The sequence below is a fragment of the Pseudorca crassidens genome, chromosome 18, assembly GCF_039906515.1.
Source record: "Pseudorca crassidens isolate mPseCra1 chromosome 18, mPseCra1.hap1, whole genome shotgun sequence".
In the NCBI taxonomy this organism is placed as follows: domain Eukaryota; kingdom Metazoa; phylum Chordata; class Mammalia; order Artiodactyla; family Delphinidae; genus Pseudorca; species Pseudorca crassidens.
Window position 1 is genome coordinate 69,228,580 of NC_090313.1, and position 23,311 is coordinate 69,251,890.

A 23,311-nucleotide genomic window follows, 5' to 3' on the forward strand; every position below is an offset into this window, starting at 1 on the left:
CTAGAAGAACTAAAGATGAAACAAGCAACGATGAACAACATAATAAATGAAATTAAAAATACTCTAGATGGGATCAATAGCAGAATAACTGAGGCAGAAGAACGGATAAGTGACCTGGAAGATAAAATAGTGGAAATAACTACTGCAGAGCAGAATAAAGAAAAAAGAATGAAAAGAACTGAGGACAGTCTCAGAGACCTCTGGGACAACATTAAACGCACCAACATTCGAATTATAGGGGTTCCAGAAGAAGAAGAGAAAAAGAAAGGGACTGAGAAAATATTTGAAGAGATTATAGTTGAAAACTTCCCTAATAGGGGAAAGGAAATAGTTAATCCAGTCCAGGAAGCACAGAGAGTCCCATACAGGATAAATCCAAGGAGAAACACGCCAAGACACATATTAATCAAACTATCAAAAATTAAATACAAAGAAAGCATATTAAAAGCAGCAAGGGAAAAACAACAAATAACACACAAGGAAATCCCCATAAGGTTAACAGCTGAGCTTTCAGCAGAAACTCTGCAAGCCAGAAGGGAGTGGCAGGACATATTTAAAGTGCTGAAGGAGAAAAACCTGCAACCAAGATTACTCTACCCAGCAAGGAACTCATTCAGATTTGACAGAGAAATTAAAACCTTTACAGATAAGCAAAAGCTGAGAGAGCTCAGCACCACCAAAACAGCTTTACAACAAATACTAAAGGAACTTCTCTAGGCAAGAAACACAAGAGAAGGAAAAGACCTACAATAACGAACCCAAAACAATTAAGAAAATGGGAATGGGAACATACATATCGATAATCACCTTAAATGTCAATGGACTAAATGCTCCCACCAAAAGAAACAGACTGGCTGAATGGATACAAAAACAAGACCCTTATATATGCTGTCTACAAGAGACCCACTTCAGACCTAGAGACATATACAGACTGAAAGTAAGGGGATGGAAAAAGATATTCCATGCAAATGGAAACCAAAAGAAAGCTGGAGTCGCAATTCTCATATCAGACAAAATAGAATTTAAAATAAAGACTATTACAAGAGACAAAGAAGGACACTACATAATGATCAAGGGATCGATCCAAGAAGAAGATATAACAATTGTAAATATTTATGCACCCAACATAGGAGCACGTCAATACATAAGGCAAATACTAACACCCATAACAGGGGAAATCAACAGTAACACATTCATAGTAGAGGACTTTAACACCCACTTTCACTAATGGACAGATCATCCAAAATGAAAATAAATAAGGAAACACAAGCTTTAAATGATACATTAAACAAGATGGACTTAATTGATATTTATAGGACATTCCATCCAAAAACAACAGAATACACATTTTTCTCAAGTGCTCATGGAACAATCTCCAGGATAAATCATATCTTGGGTCACAAATCTAGCCTTGGTAAATTTAAGAAAATTGAAATTATATCAAGTATCTTTTCCGACCACAACGCCATGAGACTAGATATCAATTACAGGAAAAGATTTGTAAAAAATACAAACACATGGACGGCTAAACAATACACTACTTAATAACGAAGTGATCACTGAAGAAATCAAAGAGGAAATTAAAAAATACCTAGAAACAAATGACAATGGAGACACGACGACCCAAAACCTATGGGATGCCGCAAAAGCAGTTCTAAGAGGGAAGTTTATAGCAATACGATCCTACCTTAAGAAGAAGGAAACATCTCGAATAAACAACCTAACCTTGCACCTAAAGCAATTAGAGAAAGAAGAACAACAACAACAAAAAAAACCCAAAGTTAGCAGAGGGAAAGAAATCATAAAAATCAGATCAGAAATAAATGAAAAAGAAATGAAGGAAACGATACCATAGATCAATAAAACTAAAAGCTGGTTCTTTGAGAAGATAAACAAAATTGATAAACCATTAGCCAGACTCATCAAGAAAAAAAGGGAGAAGACTCAAATCAATAGAATTAGAAATGAAAAAGAAGTAACAACTGACACTGCAGAAATACAAAGGATCATGAGAGATTACTACAAGCAACTCTAAGCCAACAAAATGGACAACCTGGAAGAAACGGACAAATTCTTAGAAATGCACAACCTGCCAAGACTGAATCAGGAAGAAACAGAAAATATGAACAGAGCAATCACAAGCACTGAAATTGAAACTGTGATTAAAAATTTTCCAACAAATCAAAGCCCAAGACCAGATGCCTTCACAGGTGAATTCTATCAAACATTTAGAGAAGAGCTAACACCTATCCTTCTCAAACTCTTCCAAAATATAGCAGAGGGAGGAACACTCCCAAACTCATTCTACGAGGCCACCATCACCCTGATACCAAAACCAGACAAAGATGTCACAAAGAAAACTACAGGCCAATATCACTGATGAACATAGACACAGAAATCCTCAACAAAATACTAGCAAACAGAATCAACAACACATTAAACGGATCATACACCATGATCAACTGGGGTTTATTCCAGGAATGCAAGGATTCATCAATATACGCAAATCAATCAACGTGATACACCATATTAACAAATTGAAGGAGAAAAACCATATGATCATCTCAGTAGATGCAGAGAAAGCTTTCGACAAAATTAAACACCCATTTATGATAAAAACCCTGCAGAAAGTAGGCATAGAGGGAACTTTCCTCAACATAATAAAGGCCATATATGACAAACCCACAGCCAACATTGTCCTCAATGGTGAAAAACTGAAAGCATTTCCACTAAGATCAAGAACAAGACAAGGTTGCCCACTCTCACCACTCTTATTCAACATAGTTTTGGAAGTTGTAGCCACAGCAATCAGAGAAGAAAAGGAAATAAAAGGAATCCAAATCAGAAAAGAAGAAGTAAAGCTGTCACTGTTTGCAGATGACATGATACTATACACAGAGAATCCTAAAGATGCTACCAGAAAACTACTAGAGCTAATCAATGAATTTGGTAAAGTAGAAGGATACAAAATTAATGCACAGAAATCTCTGGCATTCCTATACACTAGTGATGAAAAATCTGAAAGTGAAATCAAGAAAACACTCCCATTTACCATTGCAACAAAAAGAATAAAATATCTAGGAATAAACTTACCTAAGGAGACAAAAGACCTGTATGCAGAAAATTATAAGACACTGATGAAAGAAATTAAAGATGATACAAATAGATGGAGAGATATACCATGTTCTTGGATTGGAAGAATCAACATTGTGAAAATGACTCTACTACCCAAAGCAATCTACACATTCAATGCAATCCCTATCAAACTACCACTGGCATTTTTCACAGAACTAGAACAAAAAGTTCCACAAGTTGTATGGAAACAAAAAAGACCCCGAATAGCCAAAGCAATCTTGAGAACGAAAAATGGAGATGGAGGAATCAGGCTTCCTGACTTCAGACTATACTACAAAGCTACAGTAATCAAGACAGTATGGTAGTGGCACAAAAACAGAAATATAGATCAATGGAACAGGATAGAAAGCCCAGAGATAAACCTATGCACATATGGTCACCTTATCTTTCATAAAGGAGGCAGGAATGTACAGTGGAGAAAGGACAGCCTCTTCAATAAGTGGTGCTGGGACAACTGGACAGCTACATGTAAAAGTATGAGATTAGATCACTCCCTAACACCATACACAAAAATAAGCTCAAAATGGATTAAAGACCTAAATGTAAGGCCAGACACTATCAAACTCTTAGAGGAAAACACAGGCAGAACACTCTATGGCATAAATCACAGCAAGATCCTTTTTGACCCACCTCCTAGAGAAATGGAAATAAAACCAAAAATAAACAAATGGGACCTAATGAAACTTTAAAGCTTTTGCACAGCAAAGGAAGCCATAAACAAGACCAAAAGACAACCCTCAGAATGGGAGAAAATATTTACAAATTAAGCAACTGACAAAGGATTAATCTCCAAAATTTATAAGCTCAATAACAAAAAACAAACAACCCAATCCAAAAATGGGCAGAAGATCTAAATAGACATTTCTCCAAAGAAGATACACAGACTGCCAACAAACACATGAAAGAATGCTCAACATCATTAATCATTAGAGAAATGCAATCAAAACTACCATGAGATATCATCTCACACCAATCAGAATGGCCATCATCAAAAATTCTGGAAACAATAAATGCTGGAGAGGGTGTGGAGAAAAGGGAACACTCTTGCACTGCTGGTGGGAATGTGAATTGGTACAGCCACTATGGAGAACAGTATGGAGGTTCCTTAAAAAACTACAAATAGAACTACCGTATGACCCAGCAATCCCACTGCTGGGCATATACCCTGAGAAAACCATAATTCAAAAAGAGTCATACACCAAAATGTTCATTGCAGCTCTATTTACAATAGCCCAGAGATGGAAACAACCTAAGTGTCCATCATCGGATGAATGGATAAAGAAGATGTGGCACATATATACAATGGAATATTACTCAGCCATAGAAAGAAACGAAATTGAGCTATTTGTAATGAGGTGGATGGACCTAGAGTCTGTCATACACAGTGAAGTAAGTCAGAAAGAGAAAGACAAATACCATATGCTAACACATATATATGGAATTTAAGAAAAAAAAAAAACGTCATGAAGAACCTAGGGGTAAGACAGGAATAAAGACACAGACCTACTAGAGAATGGAGTTAAGGATATGGTGAAGGGGAAGGGTAAGCTGTGACAAAGCGAGAGAGTGGCATGGACATATATACACTACCAAACGTAAAATAGATAGCTAGTGGGAAGCAGCCGCATAGCACAGGGAGATCAGCTCGGTGCTTTGTGACCACCTAGTTGGGTGGGATAGTTAGGGTGGGAGGGAGGGAGATGCAAGAGGGAAGAGATATGGGAACATATGTATATGTATAACTGATTCACTTTGTTATAAAGCAGAAACTAACACACCATTGTAAAGCAATTATACTCCAATAAAGATGTAAAAAAAAAAAAAAATTTCAGAGACAGAAGTGTGAAATCACAGTCAAAGGAAAAAGATTCTACTTCTCAAGGTTAGTGCACACATGCATAATACTTCCATGAAAAGGTAGTGTAGTACATATTATCTTTAAAATGTTCTTAAAAGAAAGCATTATTTAGGTCAAATTAGTATTGAAAAAATTGTAATATAGAAAACTATGTGTTTCAAAACCTCACATTCCACTAAATAACAAAATTAATTTCAGATAGATTGAAAAGTTAAATCAAAAAGATTAAAGAGAACAGGGGCTTCCCTGGTGGCGCAGTGGTTGGGAGTCCGCCCGCCGATGCAGGGGACCCGGGTTCGTGCCCCGCCCGGCCCGCGAAGATCCCACGTGCCGCGGAGCAGCTGGGCCCGTGGGCCATGGCCGCTGAGCCTGCGCGTCCGGAGCCTGTGCTCCGCAACGGGAGAGGCCACAACAGTGAGAGGCTGCGTACCGCAAAAAAAAAAAAAAAAAAGATTACAGAGAACAAATTAATTAAAAGATAGATTAAAAAGAATAAATTAAACCATAAAGAAAAAGAAATGATACATCAGGGGCATGTAATGTACAACATGGTTACTGCAGATAATTCTGTATTGCATATTTGAAAGTTGCTAAGAGAGTAAATTTTAAAAGTTCTTATCACAAGAAAAAAAAACAAATTTAACGATGTACAGTGACATTGAATTATTGTGGTGATCATTTCTCAATGTACACAAATATCAAATCATTACATTATACACCCAAAACTAATATGTTAATTATTAAGTATACCTCAATTAAAAAAACTTTTTTAACTTTTTGAAAAAGTATAAAATTCAATGAAAAGAAAAAGAAATACTCTTCCACTTTGTCACTTTTTAAAAAATTATATTTATTTGTTTTCTTCCCTCCCCTCTCCTTGAGATAGCCAGAGCCAGTGGGACCGAAGGGCACAGGGACCTGCGGAAGCAGCAGAGGCCAAGGAGACACAAGGGGCTGGAAAGGGCCAAGGAGGCAACTAAGTCTGGCAGGATTTTCAGGGTCAGGGTGAGGAGACAACAGAGGCCAGTAGTATGGTCAGTGGTAAAGAAACAATAAGGGGCAAGGAGGTGAAAAGGACTATTTTATGTCAGAGCCGAAGATGGTCAGAGCCAACTGGCAATGTCAAAGCTTAGAAGGTGATGGTGCATGGGTAAGAATGTGGGTTTCATAAAGTAGAATAATTAAATATATTAAAAAAATATTAAAGATAATGGCAGCCAGATTTCTAAATATTGAAAGAAGAAAGTTGTAAAAATAATCAATTTGAGGCTAGACTGACCCATGTGGTTTTGGATTGGGATTGAATATACTTGTGTGAACTCATGGTTATTAATACAGATAGATCAGTTTAGAGGTATGCATATACATATATATGTATTTGCATTTAAGCTTATATTTCCTAGATCTGTCCAACAAGAATGCCTAGAAGCAATGATACCCAAAGAGCAATAAACACAATAAGCACACCTATCACCCAGATCTTGGTTTCTTAAAACCATATCTACAAAACAAACCAGGGCTTCTGAGATATGGAAAATAAAAGATGAACCAAAAATATCCTACACCAGAAAGCAAGGAAGTACAAAAAATTTATGGACGTTTGTCATAAAGACCCAAGACTCATGTGAAGGGGCTCCTATTGGCCAAATCCGGTACAACTTGAACATCAAAATAAATAAGGATACAACTCAGGGGATAGCCTCTACACTAAATCCATGCAGCCACTGTTTTTTCTTTAAGTTTCACCGGAACAAACCACAGCCATTCACTTACGTACTGTCTGTGGCTGTTTTTGCAATACAGTGCAGAGCTGATCACTTATAGTGGAGATCTATGGCTCCCTAAGCCTAAATTTTTACTGCCTGGCCCTTCGCAGAGAAAGTGTGCCAACTGTTGATATAATACCAAATTAAACAGGAATCCATGAAATTTACACTGACGCTAAGAAATGAACAAATAAATTAGTAAATGGAAGAGAAAAACAACTTCTTTGTTACCGCAGAATTCAAACTAATAAATATCTCAGAAAATGTCGCCATTTGGCAGCCATCACAGTAAAGATCAATTCTGACAAGAGTCAATGAACTAAAGCCAGTGGGCAAAAGTTTGTTGAAGAACAGGATGTTTATATAGTCTCAATGTATTTCTCCACCAGATACTTAAGATTACAGAGGAGAAAGTGGAATTTTACAGTAAAGAACCCTGGCAGACACCAAAAGTTAACATCACTAGTAAAATAATAAGACAACTCAACATCATGTGCCTCTTGTAATGATAACATTGAGACAGAATTGTTATGACTTCTGTGTGATTCCTTCTAAAAATAAAAAACCTAAATCATCATGAGCAAATATCAAATAAATGCAGATTAAAGGACATTCTAAAAAATTGTCTGTAATTCTTCAAAAATGTCAAGGCCATGGAAGACAAGGAAATACTAAAATAAGTATTCTAATCGAAGAATATTACGGTGACAAGGCAACCAAATGTCACGCATGATCCTCGACTGTGATTCAGAGAAAGAAGAAAGACTTTTTTTTCTAGAATGGATATTATTGGTAAAATGGGTTAAATTTTAATGGGAGCTTTGTATGAGATGATAGTATTGTATTAATGTTAATTACCTGATTTTAATGGTTGCTCTTCATTAACTCAAGAGAGTGCCCTTACCTTTTAGGAAATAAATATTAAAGTATTTAGGAGAAATAGGGCGTCATACCTATAATTTATTCTCAATTTATTCAGAAAAAATGCATATGTTTATATACATGTTTATATTTACACAGAAATAAAATGGTAAGATATAAAATATTGGGAAATATGGTGGGGGTATATAAGAATTCTTTGTACAATTCTTGCAACTTTTCTGTAAATTAGAAATTAATTTTTTGAAGCAGAAATAAATATTTGTGAATGTATGATTTGTCTAGAGTAGAGAAAACTCTATCAGAGTGTAATCGTAAAAACTAGGGCTCTGAGTCAGGCAGATTCATGATTCAAATTTTAGTTCTGTTACTTTGTACCAACTTTCAGTTTCCTAAAATGCAAACTGTGAGTGATATTAGCAATGTAGTTATATATAGATATAGCCCTATGTGTATGTGTAAATATGTATATATATTTACATATTTACATATATATATATAAATACACTACACGTAAATGATTAAACAAAATTAACATGTAGGGTGCTTAGCATAGATTCTAACTCATGTTAAGTATTCAGTTAATTTTAGGCATTCTTAAGTCTAAAAGCAATGGGAAAAAAACATAAATGACAGAATATAAACCCGAGTGTGAATAACACAATTTTAAAAGCCCATCAGTAAAATGAAAGACAATGTAAGCTAATAAATGAATATTAGAATAGTAAAATGTTATTTTACCCTATCAAAAAGATTTTTATAAAATGGTAATTGCTATTATGAGTATGCCGAGAAAAAAGCACACTAACATACCACTGGTGAAATTGTAAGCTAGTACAATACTTCTGAAAAAATTCACAATATTTATCAGGATACCCTTTCTCAGTAACTGTAAACAAATCAAAGATGGAGGGGAATAAGTATACACAAAGAAATAGATCACTGCATTATTCATAGGATCAAAACTTTGGAAACACGTAAGTGGTGTATCCTCTTAGGTTACTATGTAGATCCAAGAAAAAGAAAAGAGAATCTGAATTCTGTAAAAGAGTTAATATATTTCACATATTTATGCAATGAGAAATAGTGGAAGATCACACACCCAACTTGTAACAGTGATTACTCCTGGGGTTTGGGTTATGAACAATTTTTTTCTTCTATATTATTTTATTTTCTATAATGAGCATGTATTTTTTATATAATTAGGAAAATCGGCAATATTTTTAAAACAACTCAATGCACTGAAGAATTAAATTAGTTTCTACTTTACTTAGAACAAAGAATGAAGTTTGGGGAAAAAATACAAAGGAAGGCAACAATCTCAAAATGTTTAAACGACTGTATTAGAACATACTGGCCATGAGCAATATCATTCATCTGTTTTTAATATTATGATTATATCACAACAACCATATAGGCTAAAAGGTACAATATTATTTATTTTCACCTGTCTTTATTCCAAAAACTGAATACGAAAGCTATAAGCTTCTTCTTTATCACAAAAAATTCTCAATATACCAGTCTACTACACAAGAAAGACAATAGCTCAGTGTTAATTGCATAACCATGCACATCTGTTCACTATAATAGTACTTAGGATATACAACAATCATAGTACAGACAACGTAGAAGCACTGTACTTACCTAAACCTTTGGGTGCAATGCCACTACTGTCGGCAGGATTAATGACCCAGTAGTAATATTTTAGTGTATGCATTAGCTGTAATACTGTTCCTACTCTGCGTATGGTGGTGTAAATGGTAGCAGTTCCAATAAATTCAGCAGACAAATAAGTGTATAGGGAAAGCTGAACCTAGTACAGAATATTAGCAAAGCATTAAAATAAATTTAAAATGCCTCAAGTGTTTATATTATAAATATACATTCTATTCTAATTTAAACGTAAATCATTAAAGGCCAAGAAAGAACCATTTATTACGAGGTGAAATATAACTAGTTATTAAGTGTTATTTATATTATAAAAAGAAAATAATCTGGAATCAACACATTATAATAAAATTTTACTAAAGGTAATCTAATAGTTATTAATAACAAAATAATTTTAAATGATTCAATAATTCCATTGAAATTATCCAATAGGAAGATTAAATTATTTAAAAGGCCAACTAGACTAAAACCCTGAATCAAAGTACACTGCAGCAGTTCAAAGGAACCGAACCTGACATCAGCCAGCTGTATCATATTTGGAAAAAAATATATATTGTTGTCATAGATCCTAAAAGTTCATGTAATTTGAAATTTTCTTACCTATTGCCACATTATCAGAATCTAGCATGTAAATATACAGATGACAAGTTTAAACACCATGTTTAAAGAGTGAACAAACTTCAGGTTTGCGTTTTAGCACAATAATTAAAATGACAAACCATAATAAAAATTAGAACTTCAAAGTTATGTGGGAGATTTGAAAATTATAAAATGCAGCTCAAATTCATGAAAATGTCCCTCATTACTGATTTCTACTAGAATATAAGGAGGCTAAATTTAGGTATGCAAAATAATAAAAAATTTATGTTTATATCTAAAAAAAATTTATGTATAAATTTCTTTTAAAAAATATTTTTACATATCATGATAAAAACTCTATGCCCACAATACAAGGAATTTTCCAGTCACAATGATGACAATTATCATGATATAGTTAGTTACCTGCTATTTTTTCTTTTCCTAGTCTTAATAATCAGTGTACCAGATTCTCTTTCTTGGAAAGGTATGAATCACATCTAATGACTTCAGAATGCAACCATTACATCAAGCCTAATTTTTTTATCTTTTTAGTGCTGATTTTCAAGAGTTCCTTGTACATTCTGAACGTTATTAATTGCTATTTTCTCCAACTTTTTATTTTGAAAATTTTCAAACAAAAAAGTTATGTAACTATCATAGTAGATTTATCAACTGTTAATATTTTTCCACATCTGCTTTATTTCTCTCTGTTATATTATAGATATAGATGTATAAATATATTTTGACTAACGTTTGAAAGGAAGCTGCTGACATTCAGACACTTCACCACTAACTACTTCAATGTAAATCTCCTAAGAATAAGGACCTTCTCCTAAATAGAGCATAATACAATTCCTCCACTCAGTAAATTTAACATTTGTGCAATACTAATATCTAATTTTCAGTTCATATTCAATGTTTTCCTCTTGCCTCGATAATTTCTGACATTGTAAAAAAACCTCCTAATCTATCATCTATTTATTGACATTGTCTCTGAAGATCATTTAACAAAACCTTTAATTTTGATATCATCAAATGCAGTAATTTTCCCCCTAAAAAGAGAGGTTTTGAAGGTCTTACTTAAGAACTTTTGGGCTATCCCCAAACTGCAAAGGTATCTTTCAATGATTTCTCCTATTAGCTTTATAGTTTACCTCTCAAATTTAGTCTTAAATCTAAGTGGGTTTCACCTTTGTATAGGGTAAGAAGTACAGCTTCAACATTTTTTAAGCAACAATTACTATTACTTAGTTCCAGAACTTTCTCATTACCCCATAAGAAAAAAAATTTTAACTACAGTTTTATTTATTTTAATATTTACATATTTACTGTTTTGATTTCTAATACTACCTAATATAACTGTTTCAAACTGACTGTAAAATAAACTGAAAAATCCAAATGCTTTCTACTGGATAGTTTAGATCCAATAACTGTAATTTATATTTATAATTTGTAACATTACACTAAAATAAAATGAATGACATTAAAATGTATACCTTTGCAGGTATATGTATCCAGATGGCTGGGTTGAATAAAATGTGATCACAGAGCTGCTTCAGCAAAGGTGCTCCATGAGATAAACCATCAAGGTATTTTGCAAAGGATAAAAATTGCTCCAGGACAGCTCTAGTGATATGAACTCTTGATGACTAAAGAAAGAAAGCAGAAATTCAAGCTGAAAATATACAGATGTAACTTTTTATACTTTCTTTGCTATTCAAAATTTAATTATATTTAGAAACCTAAGATTTTAAAATAATTCTCTAAGTGACAGTTTGTTATTTGTGGCCCATTCTAGGACAACTATAGATAAATAATAGCTCAGGTTGAACAATGCCACTCTCAACTCAAGCTAAAGAAATAAAATAAGTAATGGATAAGAATGGTTTCATTCCATTTGTTTAGAAATTGACTAACAAGAAAAGATCTTAGAAAATTAAAATGGAGTAGAATTACTATCATGATAATACACACACACACACACACACACACACACACACACACACACACACACAGACACTGGGAAAGAGAAGTGCTTTCACTAGCTCCAAACGAAAGTGAAAATAAATTGAGCCTACCATTCCAATGAATCATTTCTTCCAAAAGATAAAAATGAGTTGCACATTGACAAATGCAATGCATCCTGCTTAACATAAAACATTCCCAACCTTTCAAATCCACAGTACCTGAAAAAGAGGATCTCACTTCCCTGGAAATACTGTCCTCCTTTGCCTTTCATGACCCTCAGACTCTTCAGTGTCTTTTGCTTAAAAGATGGAAACTGCTGAAGATTATTTCTTTGGTCTTCTCTTCATAAATACACTCTTCCTAGATGATATTTTATGCTTCCACGGCTTAATATAACATTATCTCTAGGCTGAGTGCTCTCATCTAGAATTTTCAAGTGTCATCACAGTATGTAACCTATCACCAATGGTATTTAGATAAACAACAAACCTTCCAAAATTCAAACCAAACCTTCAAGCTGCACTGTCCAATACAGTAGCCACTAGCCATAGGTGTCTACTGAGCCTCTGACATGTGGCTAGACCTAAGTGACAGGTGCTGTAAGTATGTATGCACTGGATTTTGAAGATTTAGAATGAAAAAACAATGCAAAATAACTATTATTTTTGTTGTTGTTGTTGAGTCTATGTTGCAGTGATAATATTTTGGATATACTAGTTTAAAAAATATATATTATTAAAATTAATTTCACCTGTTGCTTCTTACCAGAAAATTTTAAATAGCATATGAGGCTTGCATTATATTTTAATTGGACATGTTACACTAGAGTATAATCTCAGATGAAAATATTACAGAGAAAATGCTCTTCATAAAAACTAGTAATTCAAACTCAAATATCAAAAAATATATCTTCCTATGCAAATCGTTTTTTTTCGTCACTATGATACTTTTTATAGTATCACCATCCTCCCTAAAGTAAAGAATCCCCTACACTCATCCCTAAAGCACAGGTCACATCACATCTTTATCTCTATGACCCACTGATTGAATCCAAATATCAGTATAGGATGATTAAGGTCTAAAAGCGACTAAATTCTCTTACCAATTTTACTTCCCATATGATTTGCTTACATTCATCACGCTCTTAAAAAGGGCAACTCAATCAATTTGACCTAAACATGCCATGCATTTTTTCATACTTCTACATAAGGAGTAACAAACTCAAATGACGACAATATGCAGGAATTTAACAATAATGTATGAATTAGGATAGGAGACAATAAAGAGTAGTGAGGACTGCTTAAGGTACCTAAACAAAATAAAATTAAAAAACTTTTCACTGAGTCAAACAAAGTATTTCTTTGGGCCAATTTCTCACGCACGCCAGACTGCTTCACCTGCTTTCTCTATCATGCTACTACTTTAACTTGTAAACCCCTTGCATCCATTGCATTTCCCTTAAAGGTACAGCTCAATGCTTTTCACTTAGCCATTCAGAAAATATGCATGTTGAGCACTTATTGTTTGCCAGGTACTCTCCTTGGCACTGTGGAAAGAGTAGTTAAGAAAACTGAAAAAAAAAAAAACCTGCCCACACAGACTTATGTTCTAAGAGAAGACAAGGACATATAATAAATAAACTAAAAAGGTAAAATATGTAACATGTTAAATATAATAAGTGTATGAAAAGAACATGAAGTGAATAGAAAATTTGTAGAAGGGAGGTTAAAAGAGGTTTTACTGAGAAGGTGGCATTTAAACTAGTTTGAATAAGGCTCGCAATGATTTTGTATTAGTAGGCTATGTGTTTGGCAAAACACCAGCAGTGAGTAGATCAGCAATAGTCCAACAAAATTCAAACCAAGCCTTACAGCATAACTTTACATGAAAATTTCATAAGATGGAGGAAATGATCCTAACAAATAACTGTTATTACAAGGTGGGAGGAGGACAAAGACAAATAAATATTTGAGTTAAAATAAAGCAGACTGGTCACTCATTTTAAAAGAACTTTAATAAAAAATAATACTGCTTTTAAATTCTAAAATATTTTATTTTATTCATGTTTAGGGGAATAAAATGAAGAGCAATGGTTATTTAAAGCTTCAGCCATCTCCTTCACTGGTTATAATTTCACATAGCTTATCTTATACATTTTATTTTTATTCAGTAATAATGATTTCAAGAATATTATCTGATACAGTCTACTTTTATGCCTAAAACCCTGAAATAGAACAGTTAGAACCTGTTCCTAAATAGTCTTAGCGATCAGATTTTGGCCTATAAAACTGTCATGTGTTTATAAAAACACTAAAGTGATATGAAATCAGATTGACCACTATGAACATAATCATTTGAGGAACTAATTCATAATCTGGAAACCAGTTTTAACTTTCTCCATGTTATTAAAAGATATGCTAGAAGCATCACATGAGGCCTTCCATATTACTAAAATAAAATGTCAATTTATTTTTCATAGCAATTAATGCTGTTGTGTAGCAGTTTTTCATTATAAAATTGATCTTCAGGGAACATTTTTCTAAAATTGTATTTTTTTATTAGCCCACTCAAAATTCTACCAGGCATAAAATGAATGTTCTCTTCAATAGCATGTTACCTTTACCTATAAGTACGTAGTACTTATTCCTTCTGCTTTGTGTAACTGTTATTCACATATCTTTCTTTCCTTATATAAAAAAGGATACTATCTTATTCATCTTTTATCCATCTGGTATCTTCCATAATTCCTCAGTAAATGTTTAACTGAATTCATGTCAAATTCAAGAATAAATTAAGAACAGAACAGATAAGATATAACACAGATTAGAAGAGGGTGGAGGAAGGACATTCAATTTTGTTTTAATGTGTTTACTTTGATTGACTTTTTGAAAATATTTGTTTATTTTGAGATTTGCTTTCATTTTCTCAAGCAAAGCCATTTTAAAAAGAGATACACTTGGATAATTTATAGTTATAAATCTGCAGAATGCAAGCTCTGGAATTTAAACTATATGACATGACTTTTGTATGGTAACCGAATACATAATTTGCAACAAGTACTATATGAGGGGTGACTAAACATATTTGGAAGCATAATCTGAGAAGCTAGAAAAAACAATTATATTATAACATCTACTCCTGAAGTAATTAAACCGAATAGGAGCAATGGATGTTACAGAGAGAAATTGCTACTCAGTAAAGAGAGGTCTTTCCCACACTTAGAGCAGACCACAACAGAATGGATTGCCATAAATGTTCATTTTTATTACAGAAAACATTATATATATATATATATACACATATATATGTGTATATATATATAATATGCATTATATATTAAGCAAATTGTGGGAAATTATGTCAATTAGTTAGAGGTATATCACAAAGTAGTATCCGTTTTGCTCCTCCCAGGACACCAAGATTGAGCTCCAAATAGCCTAATCCAATGTGAATCACTTGTGTGTGTGTGTTGTTGTTGTTTGGCAGGGGCAGACAATGATTAGTTCAGATATGGAGCATAAAAATTTTTATGATAATATTAGGTTCAAAGTAGACCAAGACCTAAGCTGACCAGTCAAATTGGAGGGAAGGATCTTGGTTCAGTAACTGGGATAAAGGAGCTCTCTCTCTCTCCACCCGGATGTGAAGGCTTATAGCACCAAGTCGGCCTGGCAACCTTGTATGACCACAAAGAATAACAGCTATAGCATAAAATCATGACTATAGGTAGCAGAACAGACATATAGAAAAAACCCGGGTCTCTGATGACATAATTGAGACTGAGACAACCAAACCCTGAAGTCCAACTTACTGGGTATGTTTGGCTGGCCGCACTGATCCACTTTCCAACCTTCCCTATCCTATTTCTGTGCTTGGGATGCTCCCTTGTCTGTTGGCTTCCAGCTGGGTTTGACTAGTTAGAGACTCCAGCAGGAAATTAAAGGATAGAAAGAAAATGAAGTTTGGGGCATTCATCTCCTTGGCTTCACCCCTTCAGGTGAGTATACTATATTCCTCTCTATATTCCTTTATCAAAGCCCACACTCTAATCAGGTACACTTCTCCTATAGTTACAGTAACTTTCTATTTGAGTTATGCTAAACACTCATTCCTCTCATCTCTTCAAACTTTGCTGACTTCCCTTAACAATGCTCACAACTTGTGAAGAGCCTTGCATTAAACTCCTCTCAGTAACCAAGTTTGAGCATGACATCTGCTTCCTACCAGGACTATGAATGATAAGCCATCTATCACTAGATTTCCAGTTACATTAGCAAGCCTATTTTCTTAATGTTTAAGCTATTTGAATCAATTTTTTATTAACCGCAACAAAAACTACTGAATGCACCAAATTACCTCTAAGTTTTCTTCAAATTTATATTTTGGCAACGTAAAACAAAACAAAAATACCTTAAAATTTTTTTCGTGAAACAGTCTAAACATGATGAATAAGATGGCCTCTCATTAGACTACCTTCTTTGATAACTAATTTATATCTTCCAAGACAAGGAGATAAAGCTAAGTGACACTTAACCATTAACTTGTTATTAGTTGATGATAAAATAAAAATGGAATCTTATTATCTATACTACTCACCTGACAGATGATTATTTAAAAATTAAACGGGTGAACATTAATCTAAGAAAAATGAAAAAGGTATTCTTTTATGTAATAACTATGTAAGTCCTTTTTATTTATTTAATTCAATGCAACAAATATTTATTGAAGCAGGCACACTTTTAGGTAGAAGATACAGCAATAAGGTAAGAAAAAAATGTCCCTGCTTTCATGAAGCTGAGGCCTACATTCTAGTGGAAGGAGGCAGAAAATAAGTTAAAAAAAATGTCAGACTGATGCCATAAAAAAATGAGCAGAGTAGGGAAACAGTCATTGATGGTTATCAAAGGAGTACTATTCTACTTAGAGTGATCAAGGAAGACTTCTCTGATAAGGTGTCATAAGCAAAATCCTCAATGAAGTGTAGAATCAACCCATGTGGATACCTACAAAAAGAATTACCAAAGCAATGTGAAAAGAAAATGCACAAGAACTGAGAAGAGCACATGCTTACTATTTTAGTTTTTAAGGGAAAGGTCTGCAAAGAGGCCTTAGGATGGTCAGTGTGGCTGCAACAGAGAAAGAAAGAATGAGAATGGTAAGGGATGATGTCAGAGGTAAGAGACATAAATGTACTTTGAGAAGGATGGACTAGTAAGATCTGGCACATTTTCAAAGGACTAGTCTGACTGCAAGCAAAAAATGGACTGTGAGTAACTAACTAGTGGTGAAAGATGATCATGGTTTGAATAAAGATGGTATCAATGGGCATAGAAAGGAGTAGAGTACTAAGTAGGAACTAGTCATTGATTCTGGATATGTTTTGATACTAAGACAACATAATTTGCTGCCAGTATGAATTTGCTGCATGAAAAAGAAGAGTCAAAAAGAATGAACATTTTTGGTCTGAACTACTTGTTGAATGGTAATGCTAGTAACTAAGACAGAGAAGAGTAAAGGACGAAGGGAAAGGAAAGTCAAAAGTAACAGTTTGGATAATTTAGATCTGTGAAGCTTAATAAACATCCAAATGGAACTGAATTCAAAGGAGAGGTTGTAGTTGGATATACACATTTGAGAATAATGAGTATTTGCAGAATAAGGAAAACTAAGGGAATAGTAAGCTTAATTAAAAGTGCAAACAGAAAAGTGAAAAGGTTTCCAGGATTAAGCACCAGGACACCACAGTCTTTAGAATTTTAGGAAGAAGAGGAGGAACTACTAGGAGAGAATTAAAGGAGGCCAAGGAGGTAGGAAGAAAGAAAAGAAAGAATGCTGTCACAAAATACAATTAAAGAAAGCATTTCAAGAAGGAAAGAATGTTATACTAAAATGTTGCTAAGTCAAATAAGATGAAGACTTGAGAATCATAAGATTTAAGAATATGAAGGCTATTAGTGACATTGATATAAGCCTTTTTTTTTTTTTTTTTTTCCGCAGTACGCGGGCCTCTCACTGTTGTGGCCTCTCCCGTCGTTGCGGAGCACAGGCTCCGGATGCGCAGGCTCAGCGGCCATGGCTCACAGGCCCAGCCGCTCCGCGGCATGTAGGATCTTCCCGGACCGGGGCACAAACCCGTCTCCCCTGCATTGGCAGGCGGACTCTCAACCACTGCGCCACCAGGGACGCCCGATATAAGCCATTTTAAGAGAAGCATAAGGACTAGAATGGGAATGGATCTAAGACTACACAGGATTCCAGAAATAAAGAATATTTTATTTTGAAAATCAGCTAATGTAACTCACTAAACTAAGAAAAAGATGTAGAAACATAATAATTATCTCAAATAATGCATAAAAAGCATTTGATGATTAAGAGTGTGAAAAGGCAAGTCACAGAGGAAGAGACATTTGTGATACATATCCAATAAGGACTCATATCCAGGATATATACAGAATTCCCATGAATCAATAAGAAAATGATGGACAACCCAAATGAAAAAGGGTAAATACTCTGAACAGGTATTTAGCAAAAGAGCACAACCAAAAGGAAGATAAATATATGAAAATGCTCAACTTAATTTGTCAACAGTGAAATGCAAATTAAGTCATAAAGTGATCCACAGAATGGAAGACTATCTTTACAAATCTTATATCTAATAAAGGTTTAGCATATAGACTAAAACTCTCCTACAACTCAATAATAAAAAGAAATACCATAGTTTTTTAAAATGGTCTTTGTAATAAACATTTCTCAAAAAAGTATACAAATAGCCAATAAGTACATGAAAAGATGCTCAACGTCATTAGACATCACAGAAATGCAAATACAAAAATGATAAACCATTTCACACTCACTAGGGATGGCTAGAATTTAAAAACAAAACAGATAATAACAGTGTTTCCAAGGCTGTGAAAAGATTGGAAATTTCATACACTGCTGATGGGAATGTAAAATGATGGAAACCTTATTATTATTTTAATGTTCTTTTTATTTGATTTGAAGACTTTTCACAATATTTCTAACTTTAAGCTAAGTTTTAAGTGTAAAAGAATTCTCACTTTAAAATTATGCTAATAAACCCTCAGTAAATCGATGAAAAGTATATTCAAGAGGTAGTTCCTGACAGCAATCTTGTCACAAAGATGGCTGACAGCAGTGTCACAAAGGTATTTCATAATATGTAATTCACGTAAAATATACTATAACATAAATCTTCTAAAAAATTTGTAATACTCTAGATATAGGAAAATAGTTTTCCATGATTAAAAATATAAACCAAATAGCCTTAATGAAAATCTTAATAATGTAACTGAAAAAATTATAATGTAACTGAAAAAAAAATGCTGCCTATGATCGATCTACTTAATCTATCATTCCACGATCAACAATACTTCAAGAAAGAAAAGTACTTTTTCAAAGAAAAGACAGAAGGATTTCAAATGCAGATCAATCTGAAGTTAAAAAATTATTTCCAGGGGACTTCCCTGGTGGTCCAGTGGTAAAGAATCCGCCTTCCAATGCAGGGGACGCAGGTTCGATCCCTGGCTGGGGAACTAAGATCCCACATGCTGCAGGGCACCTAAGCCTTCGCGCCACAGCTACTGAGTTCGTGTGCCACAACTAGAGAGAAACCCGAGCACCGCAACAAAGATCCCGCGTGCCACAACTCAGACCTGATGCAGCCAAGAAAATAAATAAATAGTTTAAAAAAAAAAATTATTTCCAAAAGTCCTCTAAATTTTATTTCCCAAGAGAAAAATAAGTTTATTCCTCTTAGTAGAGGTCTCACCTCTATTATTTCTCAAATAGTTCCATTTACAGAGCAGCTGAATGTCATATGAATGTTAATGTTTAACTGAGAAGGAGAGATTTGGGAGCACTAGTGATGGTGATAGCTATTTCTTAAGGAGAAAAATAATACTTTTATTTGTGAAATACCACCTTACTTTTTGAAGGAAATCACATGATATAACCGAACTCTTGTGAGACCATAATCAGAAACTCAGCACCCATTACCATAATAGTACAGTTGTGACTAAAGCAAAGAAGGTCATTAAAAAAACAGGGCATAAATGACACAGATAGGAAAATCAAAGCCATCCAATTTGTACTGTTTACACTGTGTACTGATCAGAAAAAAACACTACTTTAAACATTCAAATATATTAAAAGCAGGGACAAAGCAAAAACTAATGTTTCTGTTGCTATCAAATATAGAATTTTTTTTACCTTATAATTGAAAAATAAAGCAAAACAAAAAATTAAATCCATTGAAACTAAAATGGATAAAATTTGTAAGAAACTTAGTTTGAATATAAATATAGCAAAGAAATTAGAAAAAATAATTAAGAGAAAATACTTCTAATTTGAATAAAAGTAGATAAAATAATTTTTCTTTAGTTTCTACTTTTATTCAAAATTTCTTAATTATATAAATTTCTAACACCCAATTTAATTTAATGTCTACACATACATCTAAGTACATAATATAAAAATGTTTGTGAATTAACCAAAAACATGGCCTCTGCAGTCAATGGAAAGGGAAACTATAGAAAAAAAATATAGTTAGTGATCGTCAGTGGTCCATCTGTGAAGGCTACACAATAAAACCATCAATACATTTCACTTACCTTTTCAAGTAAGTAGCCAATGACTAAAAAGCCTTTTCCACCCAGCATCTGTTCTTGCATGGCTACTGAACTTTTAAGTAGTTCAACCAGGAATGCCAAAAGAGTAGCACTGCATGTAAAGTACAGATAATTCCATTACGTAATCATCAAATATTGATCATAAACACAGCGTTCCATTTCAGTACTTTATTATTCCGAAAGGTAACAATCATATTCAAATTTAATCTCTACTTTGCTGACTATTATGCAAGAATATTTCTCACAAGAATGAAAAAACTGGTTTTATCTCCTTAAAATTAAACATTATATAGAAACATAACTGTGGAGTTTTTCTGTATTCCGAGGTAAAATATCAAAGTCTATCGTTACACATATATATTCCCTGCTTGAAGTAAATCTAACATAAGAAACACACCCACAAATATTGCACTTCTCCATAATAAAGACTTTATCACAATATTCTTCTGAAGAACATGCTTAGAGAATTTAAAATATGTTCACAATATTGCTTTGGAAGAATACACCTATTTTCTAAAATAAACTTTTCATTTAGACCTGTTTTTAAAAACAACTTATATATATGTATTTAAATATGCAACATGTTACTTATGTCCGTATATGCCCTCAGGAAAGTTTATGAGAGCAAAGAAAATAAGATGATTTATGTCATATTGAAATAAAAAGTGGCAATCGATTACACAATGTATACATAAAAACACAAAGATATATTCCAGACAAACATAAAGCACTTGATATGTCTGTGGAATGAAGGAAGAAACAAAAGAAAAATAAATTATTGCATTACATTAAGCTTTGATAATGTATTACTTCACAAAATTATATGAACAATTTTCAATCAGCAGCATCGATACATGATAGCATTCCTAACTAAGAAACTATATACCCTTCATTATATATGCTTACTGTAGTTTGTAACAATAAATGACTCTAAGCCAGACTTTATCAGCATTAAAATAATATCCATTTACACTGCTTTATAAATGTACCCCAAATTGTCTATTTACATTCACACAAATTTGTAAATATATTTTAAATGCACAAATACTCATTTCTACATGAAATTAAGAAAATTTGGTAATGAGGAAAACTTGAAAATTGTTAAGGCTCAAAAGGAATCTAAAGTTACTCTGTTTTCTAAAGTTACTCTAGCTCTTCAGGTTTCTATAGGATTGACAACACATTTACCTGATAATGCGGCTATTCTTGTACAAATCAGAAATATTCTCATAAAAAGAACCAACAGCAAAATTAACATCATTCTTATCGCTATAAAATTGATAGTTTAATGGATTACATGATATCAGCTAGAAAAATATAGTATATATGTAAATAAACTACTTCGTTACAAGAAATTAAAATTCAATTACATTAACTAGCCCTGTATCTTTAAGCCACAAAAAAGAAAACAGTAAACTAGTATTGCAAATCAATGATATTCTTTTACTTTGTCCTAAAGTCAAAGGTGGATATTTACAAGAAAAACACAACTACCAAAGAATCCCTTGAGATTTTTTTTTTAATGTTTCTGTAAAGAACAGCTATTAAGCAATCTAATCCAATTTACATGAATTGTATCAATAGTCAAAGCCACTTCACAAATAACTGCTTAAGCACTGATATACATAATACATCTGCCTAAGTGTTTGAAAAGAATAAAGAAAACTATTGCATAGAGATTACACAATTTCCTAATCTATTCATGGAATTCTTACCTACACCTGAGTTAGTGATTTAGGGGGAAAGATGACTAAGACTCCTAAACATTAGCACTGCCAAAAAGAAAGACTAGAAATGCCTCACTATGATTCCTATGGTCCATGAAAAAATGCAAAAAAGTATCTTACAATAGATCACCCTTCTATATAGAACCATACAAAATTACAAAGATGCCATGGATTTTCTTATTCTTTTATGTCAGAAGGACTACTCTTTCTCAAACATCTAATGAATTAATAACTCAGACTTCTAAACACAGTGGAGTTCCATTACAAAATCAGAAATATTAATTTTATTATTCCAAAATATTAACACAAGACTACCCATATGTTAATTTCACTTCAATTTTAACTATGACAACAATTGAAAAGTCAAATGCATTCACCAACAAAAGTATTTTTAATTTATACCTAAAACCCAATGCAATAGCAATACTACATCTTTTGAAAAAATCTTTAAAATAGGTATATTTGACATGGTGGACTTAATAGTAAATAGATGGCCATCTTCGAAGAGGTACATTTTCAAACATAATTTAACAAACTTACCAGTAACTAAAATGCATCGGATTGCTTCAGGGCTCACAATTAACTTGCAAAATTCTGTGTACTGCCATACAAAATTTCTCTCCATTCTTGCCTATTTCCAACTCCCCTAGATACAAAGGCAAATATAAAGGATACTTCAGCCCATTCCTATATCTCCTACATACCACTTCCTGTCTAGACACATCAGTTCATCTGTAGAGGATCTAAATATACAGGATAAACCAAAAAGCAAGGATCTGTGTCAGCCGAAACTAGTATACACAACACAGAACATTCTTTTGAAAAGTATAGCAATACCCAGAAACAGATTTTCACAGGAATATTTTACTTGATAGGCAAAAAGTAAACTGGTTTTTACCTCATAAAGTCAAATTGCTAAACTTTTCAATAGACAGTACTATAATGTATGTTCTGTAAGTAACAATTCTACTTCAGGAATGGTTAAGGGTTTTTAATTCTGTCTCCTTTTAAGGAAAATGACACTAATAAACTATAGGGTTATTTCTTCAAAATAATTACCGTCTTCCAATTCTTTAATGAGCT

General features: G+C 33.2%; 1 protein-coding gene across 7 annotated transcripts in view; it reads right to left on the reverse strand.

Annotated features, from left to right (window-relative positions):
• NBEA (neurobeachin) overlaps positions 1-23,311 on the reverse strand; it is a 630,249-nt gene that overhangs the window by 476,645 nt on the left and 130,293 nt on the right. For all 7 annotated transcript variants that reach the window (XM_067713386.1, XM_067713385.1, XM_067713382.1 and 4 more), the window contains exons 11-13: positions 20,484-20,592; positions 11,382-11,534; positions 9,283-9,451 (exon numbers count right to left, since the gene is read on the reverse strand). In XM_067713386.1, coding sequence (XP_067569487.1) covers positions 9,283-9,451; positions 11,382-11,534; positions 20,484-20,592 — 431 coding nt within the window. The remainder of the gene's footprint in view (positions 1-9,282; positions 9,452-11,381; positions 11,535-20,483; positions 20,593-23,311) is intronic.